This window comes from Trifolium pratense, linkage group LG6, assembly GCF_020283565.1.
Source record: "Trifolium pratense cultivar HEN17-A07 linkage group LG6, ARS_RC_1.1, whole genome shotgun sequence".
NCBI classification, from domain to species: Eukaryota; Viridiplantae; Streptophyta; class Magnoliopsida; order Fabales; family Fabaceae; genus Trifolium; species Trifolium pratense.
This window is the reverse complement of record NC_060064.1, coordinates 37901687-37917809: the sequence shown is the minus strand read 5'-3', so window position 1 is coordinate 37917809 and position 16123 is coordinate 37901687. Positions and strand designations below refer to the sequence as shown.

Genomic DNA, 16123 nt, shown 5'->3' with positions numbered 1-16123 from the left:
TCATATTTAAGCTTTAAATTGTCATGATAAATAAATACTCCTTCCGTCCCAAAATATATGAAAAAATTGGTCAAAAAAATTTGATGTACTTTAGTTAAAAATTTGGACTAAATACATCAACTTTTTTTGACCAATTTTTCTATATATTTTGTGACGGAGGGAGTATATTTTTAAAAAAGTCAAGATAAGTAACAAGTGCATGTGATATTTTTGTGTGATGAAATCAAGTGCATGTGAGTATGTAACTTCAGTAAAAGGACTGGATGCAAAGTGTATAAAAGTGTGCGCTTATTTTTGTGTGCAAATAACCCAAACCCCAACGGTCCTTTTTTTTTCCCCTTCTTTCCGCAACTCGCAATTCCACTTGTCCTAAACAAAAATGGAGCACTTCAATTTAGATTTTGTCTTCTCTAAATTTGATGAACTTCGGCTATCTTTGTACTAGTTTGTACCTATTACAATTTGGAATCAGATTTGGTGCTGTCAAATTAACGCGCTGTTTTCATTTTAAACCGTCCGATTTGATTTTAATGGATGAGATCGATTTGATTAGAAAAACTCAGTTTTTAATCTAAGCCGTCCGATCTGAATTTAATGGACGAGATTAAAAACTGCGTTAAACCGCGTGCTTTTTGGACTGTAGCAAATCCGGGTCCTTACAATTTTAACTAGAGAGATAAAAATATAATTTTGACACAAGCACGGTGAGTTTGAAAATGGATTCAGATTGATTATTAATGTTCTTATTACTTGTCATGCCTTCCGAAATTTGGAAAAATTCAAGCTCAAATAATTCGGATTTTCTCTATCAAAATAGTGATGTGGTTGGATGGATATCCACATATTTAGATTATGTTCCCATGTCTATTTAAGTTGTTATTATTAATGCAGTTCAAATATGAGGAGTAAATTGCAATTTACAACTTATTTATTATCTACGGAAATTTGAACACCTAAAAATAATATATATTTGAATTAAACACATATTATAACCATCATGTTCTGAACATTTATCGGCTTGCATAGAAAATAACGCTTCCTTAAACTCCTCAAGCTAAAATGGCATGGTTAACATGTTATTGTTTTCACAAATCACCGAATTAGCAATAACATCAACTACCACAATGCGAGTATTGGCCTTCCTTTGAAAAAGATCCAAAAAATAATCAAGAGCAATGATTTTCATGTTAGGATTTTTGGGTCACAATAGTAATATTACATGTGTTAGGGTCATTATGTAATTAGCCAAAGCATCAGTGGTCTAATTAATAATATATAAGTCTATGGCTAAAAGCATAAATATCATGAAAGACAATTTATTGTGTAGATACCATAAGTCAATATCTAATTTGATGAGGGGCTAAATTAGAAAATTGAAAAAATAGGAAATAACCCTAAGGTTATTTATAGGGGTTATGGTCCCCAATTGCAGAATAACGTGAAAATGGCACTCAGTCAAAAAGTTCTCTCTTCATCCCCATCAGAAGAGGTTTTAGGAGCCAATAAGGAATTCTGCGGTTGGAAGATCACACATACCCGTGACCTTTGATCTTCACATATGGCGAACTCAAACTCAGGTACGCTTCCGCTTATGGCTAAAGTATTTTCTTGATGATTAACATGATCGACTCTAGGGTTTATGAATCAATTGAAATTAACAAGTGGTATCAGAGCCTATCATGTTTGATCATTTAGAAAACAAGATTTTATACCAATTTAATTTTATTGGTCTCTATTTGGTTTTCGGCAATTTCCGTTCAGTGTGTTTATTTGCTTTTCGTTTCATGATTATGAGTAATATGCACTGGTGACTGGTATACTATGTTTCGGCTGATTGCTTTTGCAACACAGTTTTATCTTTCGGCTTATGTGATTTAATTATAATCACTTTGATTTTTATCATCATTATTTTATTTAAATTTTGTGCTGTGGTTTGAACTCTTGTAATAAAGTCATATGAATTCAGCCATGATTTTGTGATGCACCGTCGATATTCTCGATATGGTCTTCAATTAATTTATTTTTGTTCATAGTAAAATAATGATGATTTGGTTTTATTCATGATGAGGATTCAAATCTATTTGGGGCTGCCGTTTTGGTTTCAAGCATGAGAGAACTTAAGTTTTTGCTTAATTTAATTTCATGAGAATTTTAATTTATAATGATACGGCAGTGCCAGTCTATTGATATATATGGTATGCACTTATCGTTTTTTTCTAGTTTTGCAGAATGAAACAAAGAGTTTAAGTTAAGGTATTTTTTTGTTTTGTTTCATATGTGCTGCAATTTTCTTTGCTTCAAGTTGATCTCATATATTATGTCATTTGGTTTCAATTCAATACCAATGGATTTTGGTTTTTCTATAATTTTTATGGGATTCAATTATTCTTTTGCATTATGAACTCAGTGAGGAAAACTTGTTCCATTTAACAAATCAGATTCATGTTATTATGATTTTAAGATTCAGATTGAATGGAACAAGATTAAGTACTTGACTTTTGAATCATGAATTGAGTGTAAGCAAGCACTCTTTTGGAAAATTGCAAGTCATACTTGCAAACTTGGTTATCACTTTGGTTAAGTAATTTTATTTTTTTAAATTCAAATATTTTACAGTTTAAGTATATATTTTGAAATAAGTTGATTGAAACATAACGTTGCCAAAGTAACCTCTTTTGTGGAGATTAACTTATTTTGAAATATAAAAGGTTGTGTGCTTGTAACTTATGTAAATATTTAACCGGCCCAAAGGAAGGTAACTATTTTACAGAATTATAAGTACACCTGTGGTGATAAACGTGTGATAATTATTCGGTTTTACGTGTGAATAATAAATTGGCCCAAAGGAAAATTTGTTATTTGACATGTTCTTATTATCAGTGTTTGATTACTGCGCCAAGGTATTACTGAAAAGTTAATATTTTGTCCAAAGATAGAATGTTAATGGATTCCCGATATCTTGTAATGGGGTTTACCTTTATTTGAATTTAAAGTTACTTTTATTTTGAGGTTTACTTGAGCATGTTTTGCTTGATTTTTGTTCCCTCTTCGGTTATGAATGACATGTTGAAGTTACTTCCAACGTCAATTTAGTTAAATGGCTCAAACTTCAAGTTCTAGAAAGTAAATCTTTTGATAGTTCTTGAAGTATGGATCTCAGCGTTGCATTAAGGATTGATTTTCCCACACCTCGTACGGTGAGAGTACCTCTAAACAAAAGAGGGAAATTGTAAGGTGGGAGAGGTTAAATTGCATATGTTCGATGATCATAAGAAAGGCCACTATGGGAGCATTCTAGGGCAGACTATCTTAAGGAAATTTGAAAAGAGGTTTCTCAAGAACGAAAAGTCTGAAATACTATGCTTTTGGGAAACCTTAATTCAATAAAGTATAAGGATAAGCTGCAGATACAATGCCTCAAAAGGAACAACAACATAAATAATTTAAATCAGGTAACAATAGTTGTTTTCAGGTTGATTTAACTTTGGTATGTAGACACACATATGTTGGATAGATTCCGGTGCCACAACTAACAACAGTGTGTTTATGTAATGTTTTATGAATTGTCGGCAACTAAGTGATGGTGAAAGATACATCTATATGTGGTTGACGACAAAACAATTCAAGTTAACGCAACTAAAAAAAAAAAAGGATTATTGATAAAGACTAAATTTTTTTTTTTGAAGGATGATAAAGACTAAATTTGGTCATTAAGAATTATTATTATTATTATTATTATTATTATTATTATTTTGTTTTTTTGCCGTAATTTATGTTTTCGGCATGAATTTGTTTTCCAGCGAATTGCTCAAGTGTTCGGTTACAGCTATTAGTTATACATCCTATAATGGATTTTGGTTTGTGAAATTCGACGCTGTCAGAGAATAAGGATTTACTTATATTATTTAAGTTCATTGATAAAAATTATGGTAATCCCTTCCTTGAAATCAAGTGTTTTAGAGAATTGGATTTTGACTTTATTCGGTTTCAATGTTGTTGGAATTGCCATGTTCGGTGCATCCTATGCTAATAGTGTTTTGGTTTATGCATCAGTGCTTAATAAATTTGATTTTCAGCTATTATGTTCTTATTCAAATTGAACTCAGTTTTATTAAACTAATTAAATTAAATAAATAAAGATATACACTGTTTGGTGTTGATTGAGTTTAAAAGAATGCAGCTTTAATTCATTTATTTTCTTGTGTTGTTTGGATTCAGTTTGGTATTGTGCATCCATGCTTTCAGTTTAAAATTATTATAGAATTTTTGGTTTGCCTGTTTCATTCCAAAGTTTGGTCTATGGCCAATTTCAGTTTGGTCTCAAATTTAAGATGAGATAATTTAGATTTTGTTAAACCGATTTGGTTCAATAACTTTATAGTTTCAGTTAAATAGTTTTTAAAGTTAAGGCTTGCGGTTTCAGTTATTTCGGTGTGATAATAATTTATTTGGAATTTTGATCATTGACAAGGATTATTCACTATTTATTTTCATTTGCTCGTGTCTTCAGTTTCATCCTGTTTTTGGGTAATGGTTACTCTTGGCTAATGTCAAATTGAATTTCGGTTTTGTATAATTTACAAGTTTGGGGTTGTTCAGTTAAAGCGGAGTCTTATAAACCAAATGAAAAGAAACTGGACTTGAGGCATAAGTTGGATACTCTAAAAGGATCTAGGGGTACATGTTTTATGATCCCACAATTAAGTTTGGTATTTGAATGAGGAAATGCTGGTTTTTTGAGGATGTTGAGTTTGCAGGGGGAGATATGGTTAGAGACTTTGATATTCCCACAATTGTCTAACTCCCCATACAAGAAATTGTTTCAGATGAACAAACTCTTACACCTCAAGAACATATATGTCATTCAGGAGACCCACGAGAGAAAATAGAAATACAATATCAGATGATTTTATTGTATTTATCCAGGGACATAAGGTTAACATTGGAATGATGGATGATGATCTAATCAGATTTCATCAAGCAATGGAAAGTTCTAACTCTCAAAGGTGGATCGATGCCCTAAATAAAGTGATAAATTCCATAAATGACAATGACATTTGGGATTTTCTCATTGCCATAAGGTGCGAAACTCATTGGTCTTAAATAAAAATTTAAGACCAAGAGGGATTCGATAGGCGATGTGGAGAGGTAAAAAGCTCGTCTTGTCACAAAAGGATTTACACATAAAGAAGACATTGATTATAAAAAGTCTTTCTTTTTGGTTTTTTCGAAAGACTCTTTTAGGACCATAATGACATTGGTGACACATTTAGAACTTGAGTTACATCTGGTGGATATAAAGACAACGTTTCTAAATGGTAACATTAATGAAACAATGTATATGGTGCAGCCGGAAAATTTTGTTTCAAAAGATTCAAAATATATGGTTTGCAAATTTAAGAAATCCATATATGAACTCAAGCAAGCATCTCAATTATGGTATTTCAAAATTCATCAAGTAATCATCTCATTCGGTTTTGAGGTGAATTTGGTTGATGATTGTATTTATCATGAGTTGTGTGGGAGCAAATATATTTTGTTGGTTTTGTTTGTCGATGACAAGATGGTAAACCATGTGGCTAAGGGAGACAAGTTTAGTCTCAAACAGTGCCCTATGAATAACTTTAAAGAAAAGTAAATGCAGAAAATTCCTTATGATAAGTAGTAGGGAGTCTAATGTATATTCAGTTTTGTATGCGTTCAGGTATTGCGTACAATTTTTGGGATGTTGGGCAGATATTTAAGAAATTTAAGATTAGACCATTTGAAGCAGCCAAATGGGTCATACAGTATTTAAAGAGAACAAAAGACTGCATGCTCATGTATTGGAGGTCAGATCTTTTTTTGAGATCATTTGGTGTACTGACTCCGATTTTGTTGGATGCAAAGATAACATATCATGAGGCATCTGATTATAGAACTTTGTCACGGGGCTGCACATAGTGGATAAGGAATTGAAACACCACTAAAGTTATTTGTGACAATAAATTATTAGTTCTATTTTCAATAACAAGGAACTCGACAAATTCAAGAATATAGAGATCAAGTTCTTGTTATTAAAGATTAAGTTCAGAGTGAACGGTTGTCTATAAAGCATATCGGTACAAACTCCATATTTGCGGATCCGCTTACTAAAGTTTTTCACCCAAAAGGCTCCATGAGCATATTGCTCGTATGGGTGTCAAGTCATTAAGTGATATTAAGTTTTAGTGGGAGTTTGTTATTTTTAATGCTTTTATAATATAGACACACTTCAGTTCAAATAAGGCTTAAGAATATTTTCTGCAGAAATAAAGTTTTGGTATTTTTACACTCTGACTTTGGTTAAGGTTTGATCTCACTAAGGATTAAAGAGGACCAGTTGAAAATCGACATATACAGACCAATTTCATGTGATTTTCATGCTACACATTTCATGATGGATCTATGTCATTTAGTTGTGTCACTATTGGTGATCATTGATGGGTTTAGTTATGATTAATGTAACGAAAATCACCTTGGTTCTATATATTGGCATGACTAATGGACGAGATAATTTGGATATGCTTAAGGAATATAATGGCAAATTTTGAGCTCATAAAGTCTAACACATGTGTATAATTACATATGTGACCAGTGGGAGATTGTTAGGATTTTTGGGTCACAATAGTAATATTACATGTGTTAGGGTCATTATGTAATTAGCCAAAGCATCAGTGGTCTAATTAATAATATATAAGTCTATGGCTAAAAGCATAAATATCATGAAAGACAATTTATTGTGTAGATACCATAAGTCAATATCTAATTTGATGAGGGGCTAAATTAGAAAATTGAAAAAATAGGAAATAACCCTAAGGTTATTTATAGGGGTTATGGTCCCCAATTGCAGAATAACGTGAAAATGGCACTCAGTCAAAAAGTTCTCTCTTCATCCCCATCAGAAGAGGTTTTAGGAGCCAATAAGGAATTCTGCGGTTGGAAGATCACACATACCCGTGACCTTTGATCTTCACATATGGCGAACTCAAACTCAGGTACGCTTCCGCTTATGGCTAAAGTATTTTCTTGATGATTAACATGATCGACTCTAGGGTTTATGAATCAATTGAAATTAACATTTCATTCCATCTGCAAAATTACAAACAAGACCATTCGGATCTTCTAGGTTAGTAATCTGATTAAACTTTCAAAAATCCACATAATCCAAACCAACTTAATGATCCACTGGTTTTTTTTATAAGCAAAACTTGAATTATAGAGAACACAAATGGTGCTCAACCTCTAAAATTTGAAGATATTAGATGCTATGAAGACAAGCTAAAAGATTATTACACCGATCAACAAAAGCATAAGGAAATGATATTGATTTTTGGAAGGAGAAATGGCTAGGAACAGTACCTTTATGTGATTTGTATCCATCTCTTTACAACAAAACTATGCAGCAAGATGCTTACATTTCTGATATGGGTTTATGGGATAGGAACATGTGGTCATGGAAGCTTGTATGGACTGAAGCGCTTGATGTTACGGAATCAGAAACAACCCTTGAGTTGCAACAATTGCAGGAACAGGTTCGCCCCATCCGAGGCAACAGCTATAGGCGCAAATGGTCATCAAATTCTGATGGTTTTTTTCACTGTCCGAACAGCGTATTTAGCATTGCAGAGCAGGCTCCAAGGGGCTGTGATTGATACACAAACTGTGGCTGCACTGAAAAAAGCTATGGAAGATTAATGTGCCATCAAAAATTAGTGTTTTTTGGTTGGCGGTTGTTACTTGAAAAACTTCCAATAAGGGAGGCCTTATATCGCAAAGGTATTATCAAGAATATTCTTGAGAAAAACTTGCTGATAACCATTCAAGTTTGGCAGCAAATTTTTAGGTGGCTGAACACTAATTATATTCCATTTGAGGCTATATCAAATCATTTTTCTTTGTTTGGTGAATTAGCAAAAGACAAAAATAGGAAACGAATTCGTCATATTATATGGTTAGCGACGACGTGGAGTATTTGGCGTATGCGAAACAATATTATTTTTAGAGGAGCTTGTGTCGATGTATCTTCTTTTAGTGGACCAAATTCTTTATTTTTCTTGGTTTTGGTTTATAGGCCGCATAAGGAACAATGTTAATTTAGCTTTTTTGGATTGGTGTAATAATCCTTTGGATTACTTTCACCGCATCTAAGGTGACTATATTTGAATTGTAAGGATTGAGTATCTCTTGTACTCCTTATAATTCATTCTTTGCTTATAGCAAAAAAAACATAAGGAGTATGACTCCCACTTCTATCTAAGAACCGAAACCAAGAAATCAAAGTAATTTGATCCACAATAGAAGACAAATTTGATAAAACTCTTCAAAACACGGTGTTGTTATGTAGTCGACAAAGACACGACGTAGTAACTAACCAAAATTATATAACGAACCTTTAGCTCTTTATATTTTATATTGAGTTTTATTCATTTTTATAAAATTGATGATTTGGAATTAGGTTTTTCTAATACTAAATTGTTGTTAAAGTTATGTCTGAAGGAAAATATATCATTTATGTTGGTTAGGTAACCATCCAGTTTGGGATATTGAGCAAAATAAAGGGCAAAAACATAATTTAGCAAGGTTTATTTTCTGGTGTGGCGTTTTAAAGACGAGAAAAGCGGGAGTGTAGAATAAAAGGGTGACCACATACCATACCAGATACAGATACAGTGTTGAGAAACAGAGTGAGTGAGTGAGGAAAAGAGAAAGAGAACGTGAAAAACTGAAAAATGGAGAAGAAGAATCCTTCACACTGAGAGAAACAAACAAACAAACAAATCAAAGACTAAAACAGAGAAAAGACAATACAAAATGGGAAAAAAGGATCGAAAGATCCAGAAACATCTTCAAAACCAAATGGGATGCATGTCAGGTTTCTTACATATCTTCGATCGCCATCAATTATTCCCCGGAAAACGCATCTACACCGTTAAAACACTCCCTTCCCCAAAATCAACGGTATCTCATTCACTCTATCTGTTCCACTCTCATACTTCATTCTCATTTTTAATCTGGTGAGGGGTCAGTTCTTCATATATATATATATTCCGGTCTCCGTTGGCAGTTATTCATTTTCGTTTTAACATAACCATTTCATATATTTTTACAGGAACCGGAAACAAACGGTAACTCACCAGCTGAATCAGAATCAACACCAGAAACAACCCAAACACCACAACCAGAAAAACCGTCTCAACCGGTTCACCGAGTTTTTGATTTCAAAGAAGGAACAAGATCTCCATGGAAATTCACCAGAGAAGCACCAAGACTATCATTAGACAGCAGAGCAGTTATAGATGCAAAAGGAACTATTCAAATTCACTCAAAAGATGAAGAAAAACGACGTCGTTCGACTTCAACTAGCGTCGTTGCAAAACTCATGGGTCTTGAAGACTCTGATCCCAACCCTAAGCTCCAAAAATCTGCTTCGGAATCAAGAGCTCACAGAGATCTATCACAACAACAACAGTATCGTTTCTTTGACAGTACAAATTTCCAGTTAAAGCAATTCGAAAATGCTTCATCGTTTTCATCGTTAAACAACAGTGTTTCAGATCTAAACATGAAAACAGAACAAGTCAGAGGAATTACAACGAAACAAAGGAAGATTTTCTATGATTCTGCAGACTTTTTTCCTGGTCCGAAACAGAGTACTGTTTCTGTTTCTGTTCAAGGTGAGATTGAAAAAAGGTTGAAGATGCGTGGGATTCATGAACCTTCTAAAGATCTTGATACATTGAAACAAATTCTTGAAGCTTTGCAGCTTAAAGGTCTCTTACATACCAAGAAATTAACAAATCATAGAAACTTTGTAATCGAGAATGTGAATGATTCTCATTCTCCGATTGTGGTTATGAAACCAGGAAGATCAATTAACCGAACCGGTTCGAGTTGGACCGGTTACGATTCTCCACCACCAGCTTCGACTTTCCGGTCCAAGGTTAAAACTCGTCCGGATCACATTCAATCACAGATCAAAAATAGAAACCACGTGAACTCCCCCACGCGCACTCCTAATTGCGTGAGAAAGGTTACTCCGGTTCATTCCTCGAGAAATGAACCGGACCGGAAAACACCGAACCGGTCACCAAAGATGAGAAAGAAGACGGTAACAGAAGATGAATCTTCAACCGTTTCTGATAGCTCTTCACATACCGATACAGAGGTTTGTAAAATTAAATTAAATAAAATAAATTTTAAATAGTAGATTAGTGCGTTGAATTAATTGATTAATTAATTAAATTAATTTTTTTTTTATTTTTTATGGTGCAGAGGTTGATTAAGGAGCAATACAGAGAAGGGAAGGAATTACTGCAGAGGTGTGATAAGTTACTGAACAGTATAGCGGAAATAACTGAGTTACAACAACCGAGTCCAGTATCGGTACTTGACTCGTCGTTTTACAAGGATGACTCGTCGTGTTCACCGTCACCGGTAATGAAACGATGCATTGAATATAAAGGTTAGTGAACAGTTATAGTGTTTTTTTTATCGTTGGTTCGTACGTACATAAGTCGTAATCACTATCAGTGGTTATTTTTGGCGTTAGCTTTTTGTTAGCTTTAGGTTGGGGTTTTTTTAGTCAGAGTGTGATGTCATTAATAGTTAAGTTTGGGGTACGCGTGTTTGGGTGTTTTAAGAACCAAACTGTTTTTTCCTTTCCTTTCCTTCACAACTGTTAAGAATAATGGTGATTAGTTAGTAGTTTCTATTAGTTAGTTAGAGTTTATATGAGTTTGTTATAGTTTGTTATTAGGTGGTTAGTTAGTTAGTTAACCCCTAAATTGCTCTATATAAGAGCCATCATTGTACTATTTTCATCATCTTTTATCAAATATGAATCCTTATGATTTTTACTATCTTGAAGACTTTCTAAAGTTTTCTCCATTTTCTCCAAACCATGGAAATCTTAACATGGTATCATCGCCTCAGTTTCGATCATCGAGAATCCGTCCCGCTTCCGCCATTGTACCGATACCGGAGAATCCCTCCATTGCTTACCACAAAGAAATTTACACTGTACTTTTTGATCCACCTTCATTTCTAATGGTTCACTCCATTTATTGTCACTTGTGGAAGAAATCGAAGATGGAGAAGAAATTCTTGCCACTTCCACCACTTCGAAAATCACCACAAGAATCTTCAATTCATGTTCAAGAACTTTTGAGTGATTCAATTCCAGAGGCAGAGGGGGAGATTTCATCACCATCTACCTCTGTTCTTGTTTCATCTACCAGGTTTGGTAATTTTCATTCGGAAATTGTTCCGATCAAATCGATTGAGTTTGTGAAACCAGAGATCAAAGACTGCACTGTCAAGATCGGGAAAATAACATGTATTCTCGTTGATTCAAGCTGCAGCATCGAATCCGCGTTTTCCGCTTCAGAAGAAAATGAGAAATTGAAGAATCTGGATCTGTTGAATCAAGAGGCGAAGGTAGAAGAAAAATTGCAGAAATTCAAGCCACAAACATCAAATCATAAGTTGTTATCTGAAATTTCTTTTTCTGCAATTGATCGTTTCGTCGACGTCTTCATCGAACAAGATCCGGTTTCGCCAAGATTGGAATCAATCGAACACAGTCTTGCCATCATTGTAGAGGTATTGGAATCTCGCAATTCAATTTTTCCCGTTTCTGCTGCAAATCACTTTGAGCATCTCGATCTCTATGGTATTCTCGACACTGTTTTTGATCCCGGCGGTGTGGTTACGCCTCTCTCTGTAAAGCTACTTTATGGTGCGATGATATTCGTCTCACCGTCAACCTTTGGTTTGCTCATCGTGTTCGTTGTTGAATTTTCCGTTGAATTCATCGTCCTTGTTTTCGATCCCGGCGGGAATCGTCACCGATCACAGTTAAAGTCTCTAACTACTATCCTCACTTCAGAAGAAAAGCACACACAGGTCAGTGATTCAGAATCTCCATCGTCCTTCATTGACTCTGAACTCAAACTGGCTTCTGAACTCAAGTTTGCTTCACAACTCAATCTGGCCTCTGGTATACCTTCTGATACAACTTCAAACTTTTGCATCTATCATCCGTAATTGGATTTTATTGTAGTCTTGAGTTTGAAATTTCATCCATGTTTTGGAATTTTTTTGGGAGCAGCTCTAAGAATTGAAATAGTTGATGATATTTGTTGAAGTTGATTAATCAGTTTTGGTTCTGTTTGGCGCTTGGTTTTTTTTTTTCAAACTCATACCAAGGATTCTCTTACTATGAGTTTGAGGGAGGCTATTACAATATAGAAGTTAGTTCTACTACATTGTTCAAGTTTTGTTCTGAAGGTTTATAGAGTTGAAGAGTTATCAGGTTCTGACTGTTTTTGGTCAATCAAATGGTTGTTGAAGGTTTGGCTTTTGTATCACTGTTATTGATACTTTTGGTTGCATACAAGTGGCAGCACCAATTGTAGAGTAAAATTTATTTGAATTTACTACTTTCCAATGTGGATTTTAGCTTACTGGTGTTGGATTGTTAGATGTGTTTGAGAGGAATTCAATTTGGAGCAGCAGATTTTAGTGATTGGCAATTTAATTTGAAGCCTCAAACTCTCTGTTTCATTGCTTGAGGACATTAGAGATATTATTGGAATGAAGGGCTCTTGGTTAGAGTTTGTTGATTATTTTGTAATGATCTCAAGCTTGTTCTAGAGGCAAATTCATATTATGATGGAATGCCCCTACTACTTCTTTGGTTTATTTTGTTGGCTAAGAATTGGGCACAAGCTGCCATGAATTGCTACTGTTGCAGTTTATTTTGTGAGGTTACTGAGATATGCCAAAACCTTGTTACTGCTATTAAGGTTTAGGAGAATGATGAAGCTTGGATTCTTTTCATGTTTGAGCCCTGGATCGCATGGTTGATTCCTATTGGACGTGGGTCTCATGTTTGATGCAATAGAATTTTAGTTTGTATTTTCATTGTGATTCAAACTCAAATTGGAAAATTTTCCAATGTTGAGTTTGAGGGAGGATGTTAAGAATAATGGTGATTAGTTAGTAGTTTCTATTAGTTAGTTAGAGTTTATATGAGTTTGTTATAGTTTGTTATTAGGTGGTTAGTTAGTTAGTTAACCCCTAAATTGCTCTATATAAGAGCCATCATTGTACTATTTTCATCATCTTTTATCAAATATGAATCCTTATGATTTTTACTATCTTGAAGACTTTCTAAAGTTTTCTCCATTTTCTCCAAACCATGGAAATCTTAACAACAACACAACACAAAACAACTGTTTTGTTGTACTTTTGGTGTTTGGGTAAATGATGTTTTGTTTTCTCATTTTTTTTACTCTATTTTGATGGGGAGAAGAAAGTAGAATTTTGTTACTTACACTGTAACTGTAGTGTAGTGGCAGTGGACAGTGAAAATTGGTATCTTAATGTGTGTTACGTGGACCAATGATTTGATATGATACTAGGGAAGTGGAGTTGGTTGGTTTATTGACTAGTACGTCAGAGAGGGGCAAGGGTCCTCTCCCGTGAAAATTCCACATAAGACCCTGCAGTGCAAATCCACACCATCAATAATTTTTTAAATATAAAGTCTGCCAGTACCAAAAAAGTAATGAATGGTCCAGATTTTACTGGACAAAAACTTCATGGGAGACGATCCCTTCCCGTCAGTGAGTGAGTATAGTTGTAGTACGATCACGTGGGGAGTGATGGCATTCTGCTTTTCAATTTCGTTACTGGTGTGTGTGTCTCCCCGTGAAAATATTTGATTATTACCTGCACTTGCAAGTGTTACTAAAAAGGTGTGAAGGACCATTTTTTAACCATTGAGTTGAGAGTGTAAATGTCGGTGGATTTAGTTACTTAATTATTTGAAGTAGTATTAGTCAAAAAAATAATAAAGAAGTAGTAACCTTTCAATTTGAGTTATAGTTGTGAGTTACAATGTTAAAGCACGTCCTCCCTCCATTCCAAAATATAAGTAAAAATTGGTCAACAAAATTAAATGTATTTGGTTCAAATCTTTAAACAAATATATCAAATTTTTTTGACTCATTTTTGCTTATATTTTGGGACGGAAGAGTATTCGAATTCCCTCTTGTAGAAAACGACACGGTTTTCACGTTGTTTTAGATCTCAACTATTAATTACATATTAGACGGTTTAGGTAAATACAGCTTCAAAATTACTGCAAACGATCTCAACCGCAAACGATTTAAATTACACACAAGTGCAATATTTCATGTATGAACCTGGGTCAAAATGTTTAATCTATTAATATTGGTATTATTTATTGAACTGAGTAGTCCATTTGGGTTGATCTAATGAGGTTAGTATGAGATTTTGGGAGTGTTCTCCTCTCAAGATCTCATATTCGATTTCCTTTAGTATCAATTTTGGTCAACTAGTCCATACAGCTCTAGTTAACCCGCTAACAGCTAGCCTAGTTTTGCCATCCCATAATTATTTTGTGCCTTTTTCATTGAAGAATTAAAGACCGATGGAAGTGGGTGATAGACAGTTTAATAGTGACATAAGAGAATATACAAACAGTGTCATTATCTATATTTGTCTCAAATTTCAATTATTACTTTTTTTCCTTGAGAAATTATTAATTTTGTTTTTTGATTCAATTATTAATTATGTGTTTTAATCTCAATTGATGCTAACAAAGTTTGGTGAAATTGCAGATCTAGGAGCAGAGTCAGAAGATGAAACATGGAGTGTGGCAACATTGTATTGCAATGATGCCAAGTCAGAGGATTGCGATTTCATATACATTTCGGAAGTACTACGTGCTTCTAATTACTTGCCGGAAGACAATGACATGTTCTTGTTACTAGAACAACAACAGTACCTTAAGGGAAACGACACTTCCAAAGTTTCCACTCTTCAAAGACGATTAATCTTCGACACAATACATGAGATCCTCAACCGTAAACGCCGTTTGCCACCATGGAAGTTGGAGATAACGCCATCATTAAATCTGACTTGGTCAGAATTTCGGAGGATCCAAGAAAGAGAGGAATCGGAGGACATGTTCGAGGTTATATGTGGAGTGTTGAGAAAGGACATGTGTGGAGAGAATGAATGGGGTGAATGCGACGTGGAAATTGGAGATGTTGTGTTGGCCGTCGAACGGTTCATATTCAAAGATCTTATCGAAGAAACCATTAGAGATTTAGCGTTGTGTAATAAGGTACCACGTAACAAAGTTTCGATGCTCCGTAGGAAGCTAGAGTTTTAAAATTATTAGGACAAAACAAAAAGGAGGGAAAAAAGAGCAAAGTGATAAATATAATAACACATGGAAAAAATGGAGGAGGTTTCTTTTATTTTGGTTTGCTTGCTTTTCCCTTTTCTTTAGAAACCCCATAGTCTAATCACTTTCTAATTATTATATGTATGTTTTAATGGTAGAATCAGGAGGTTTAAACCTGAAATCAAGGCATGTTTAACGATGACACTTTTTTGCTTAAGAATTTTAAAATGATAGATTATTGATTTTTGTGGAGTTGTTAGAAATTTAGAAGAATGGAAAGCAAATGTGCAAGATTTCAAACGTGATGTCCGAGCAAGCATAGTAAAAATAAAATTTAAAAGGCTTTGTTTAATCATTTTAATTACCAACTTGTAAATCCTAATCATAGAAATATATTAAAAGGTGATTGAACCGTTAGTAATTGTTGGGATAAGGATTACACAAGGTTATAATAGGACGTTATAATCAATCACACAGTCGCTCAATTTCAAATTAACAGTTGAGATTAAAAAGTATGAAACTGCGTGTAATTATTACTGCAATGAATTCGGTTCCTACTGTTGGGGTGTGTTATGGGATGGGGTCATTAATGTTGATTGTGGTTTAGGGGTTTTCCACTTTGTGACAAAAGAGAGGAGGTCTACCACAATAATGGAGTAGTCATGCAAATCAATTGGCACAATTAGGATTACAACACTTTTGGACTTTTCTAGCCTTAGGCACTTTAAGAAACAGAATATTGAATCCTTGTGTGCTTGATTTGTGAAATGGTAAAAATACAAATTGTTTTGAGGTGTTCACTTTCACAATGAAAATGATTGTTTGGTTTTGACGTCATAAGTTAAAGTGAGGTCTTCAAAATGAAAAATGTATTGTATGAGT

At 34.1% G+C, this 16123-nt stretch overlaps 1 protein-coding gene across 1 annotated transcript; it reads left to right on the top strand.

Moving 5' to 3' along the window:
* The first annotated feature begins 8610 nt into the window (after positions 1-8610).
* On the top strand, positions 8611-15445 carry LOC123889422 (protein LONGIFOLIA 1). The gene is made up of 4 exons (XM_045938765.1): positions 8611-8979; positions 9131-10186; positions 10294-10483; positions 14670-15445. Exons 1-4 carry the CDS (start codon positions 8833-8835, stop codon positions 15224-15226), a joined length of 1950 nt encoding a protein of 649 aa, XP_045794721.1. The 5' UTR covers positions 8611-8832; the 3' UTR covers positions 15227-15445.
* The last annotated feature ends 678 nt before the right edge of the window (positions 15446-16123 follow it).

Coding starts and splice junctions, on each gene's coding strand:
- LOC123889422 (XM_045938765.1), top strand. CDS start 8,833: ATGGGAAAAAAGGATCGAAAGATCCAGAAACATCTTCAAAACCAAATG. Junction 8,980..9,130: donor TCCCTTCCCCAAAATCAACG/GTATCTCATTCA, acceptor ATATTTTTACAG/GAACCGGAAACAAACGGTAA. Junction 10,187..10,293: donor CTTCACATACCGATACAGAG/GTTTGTAAAATT, acceptor TTTATGGTGCAG/AGGTTGATTAAGGAGCAATA.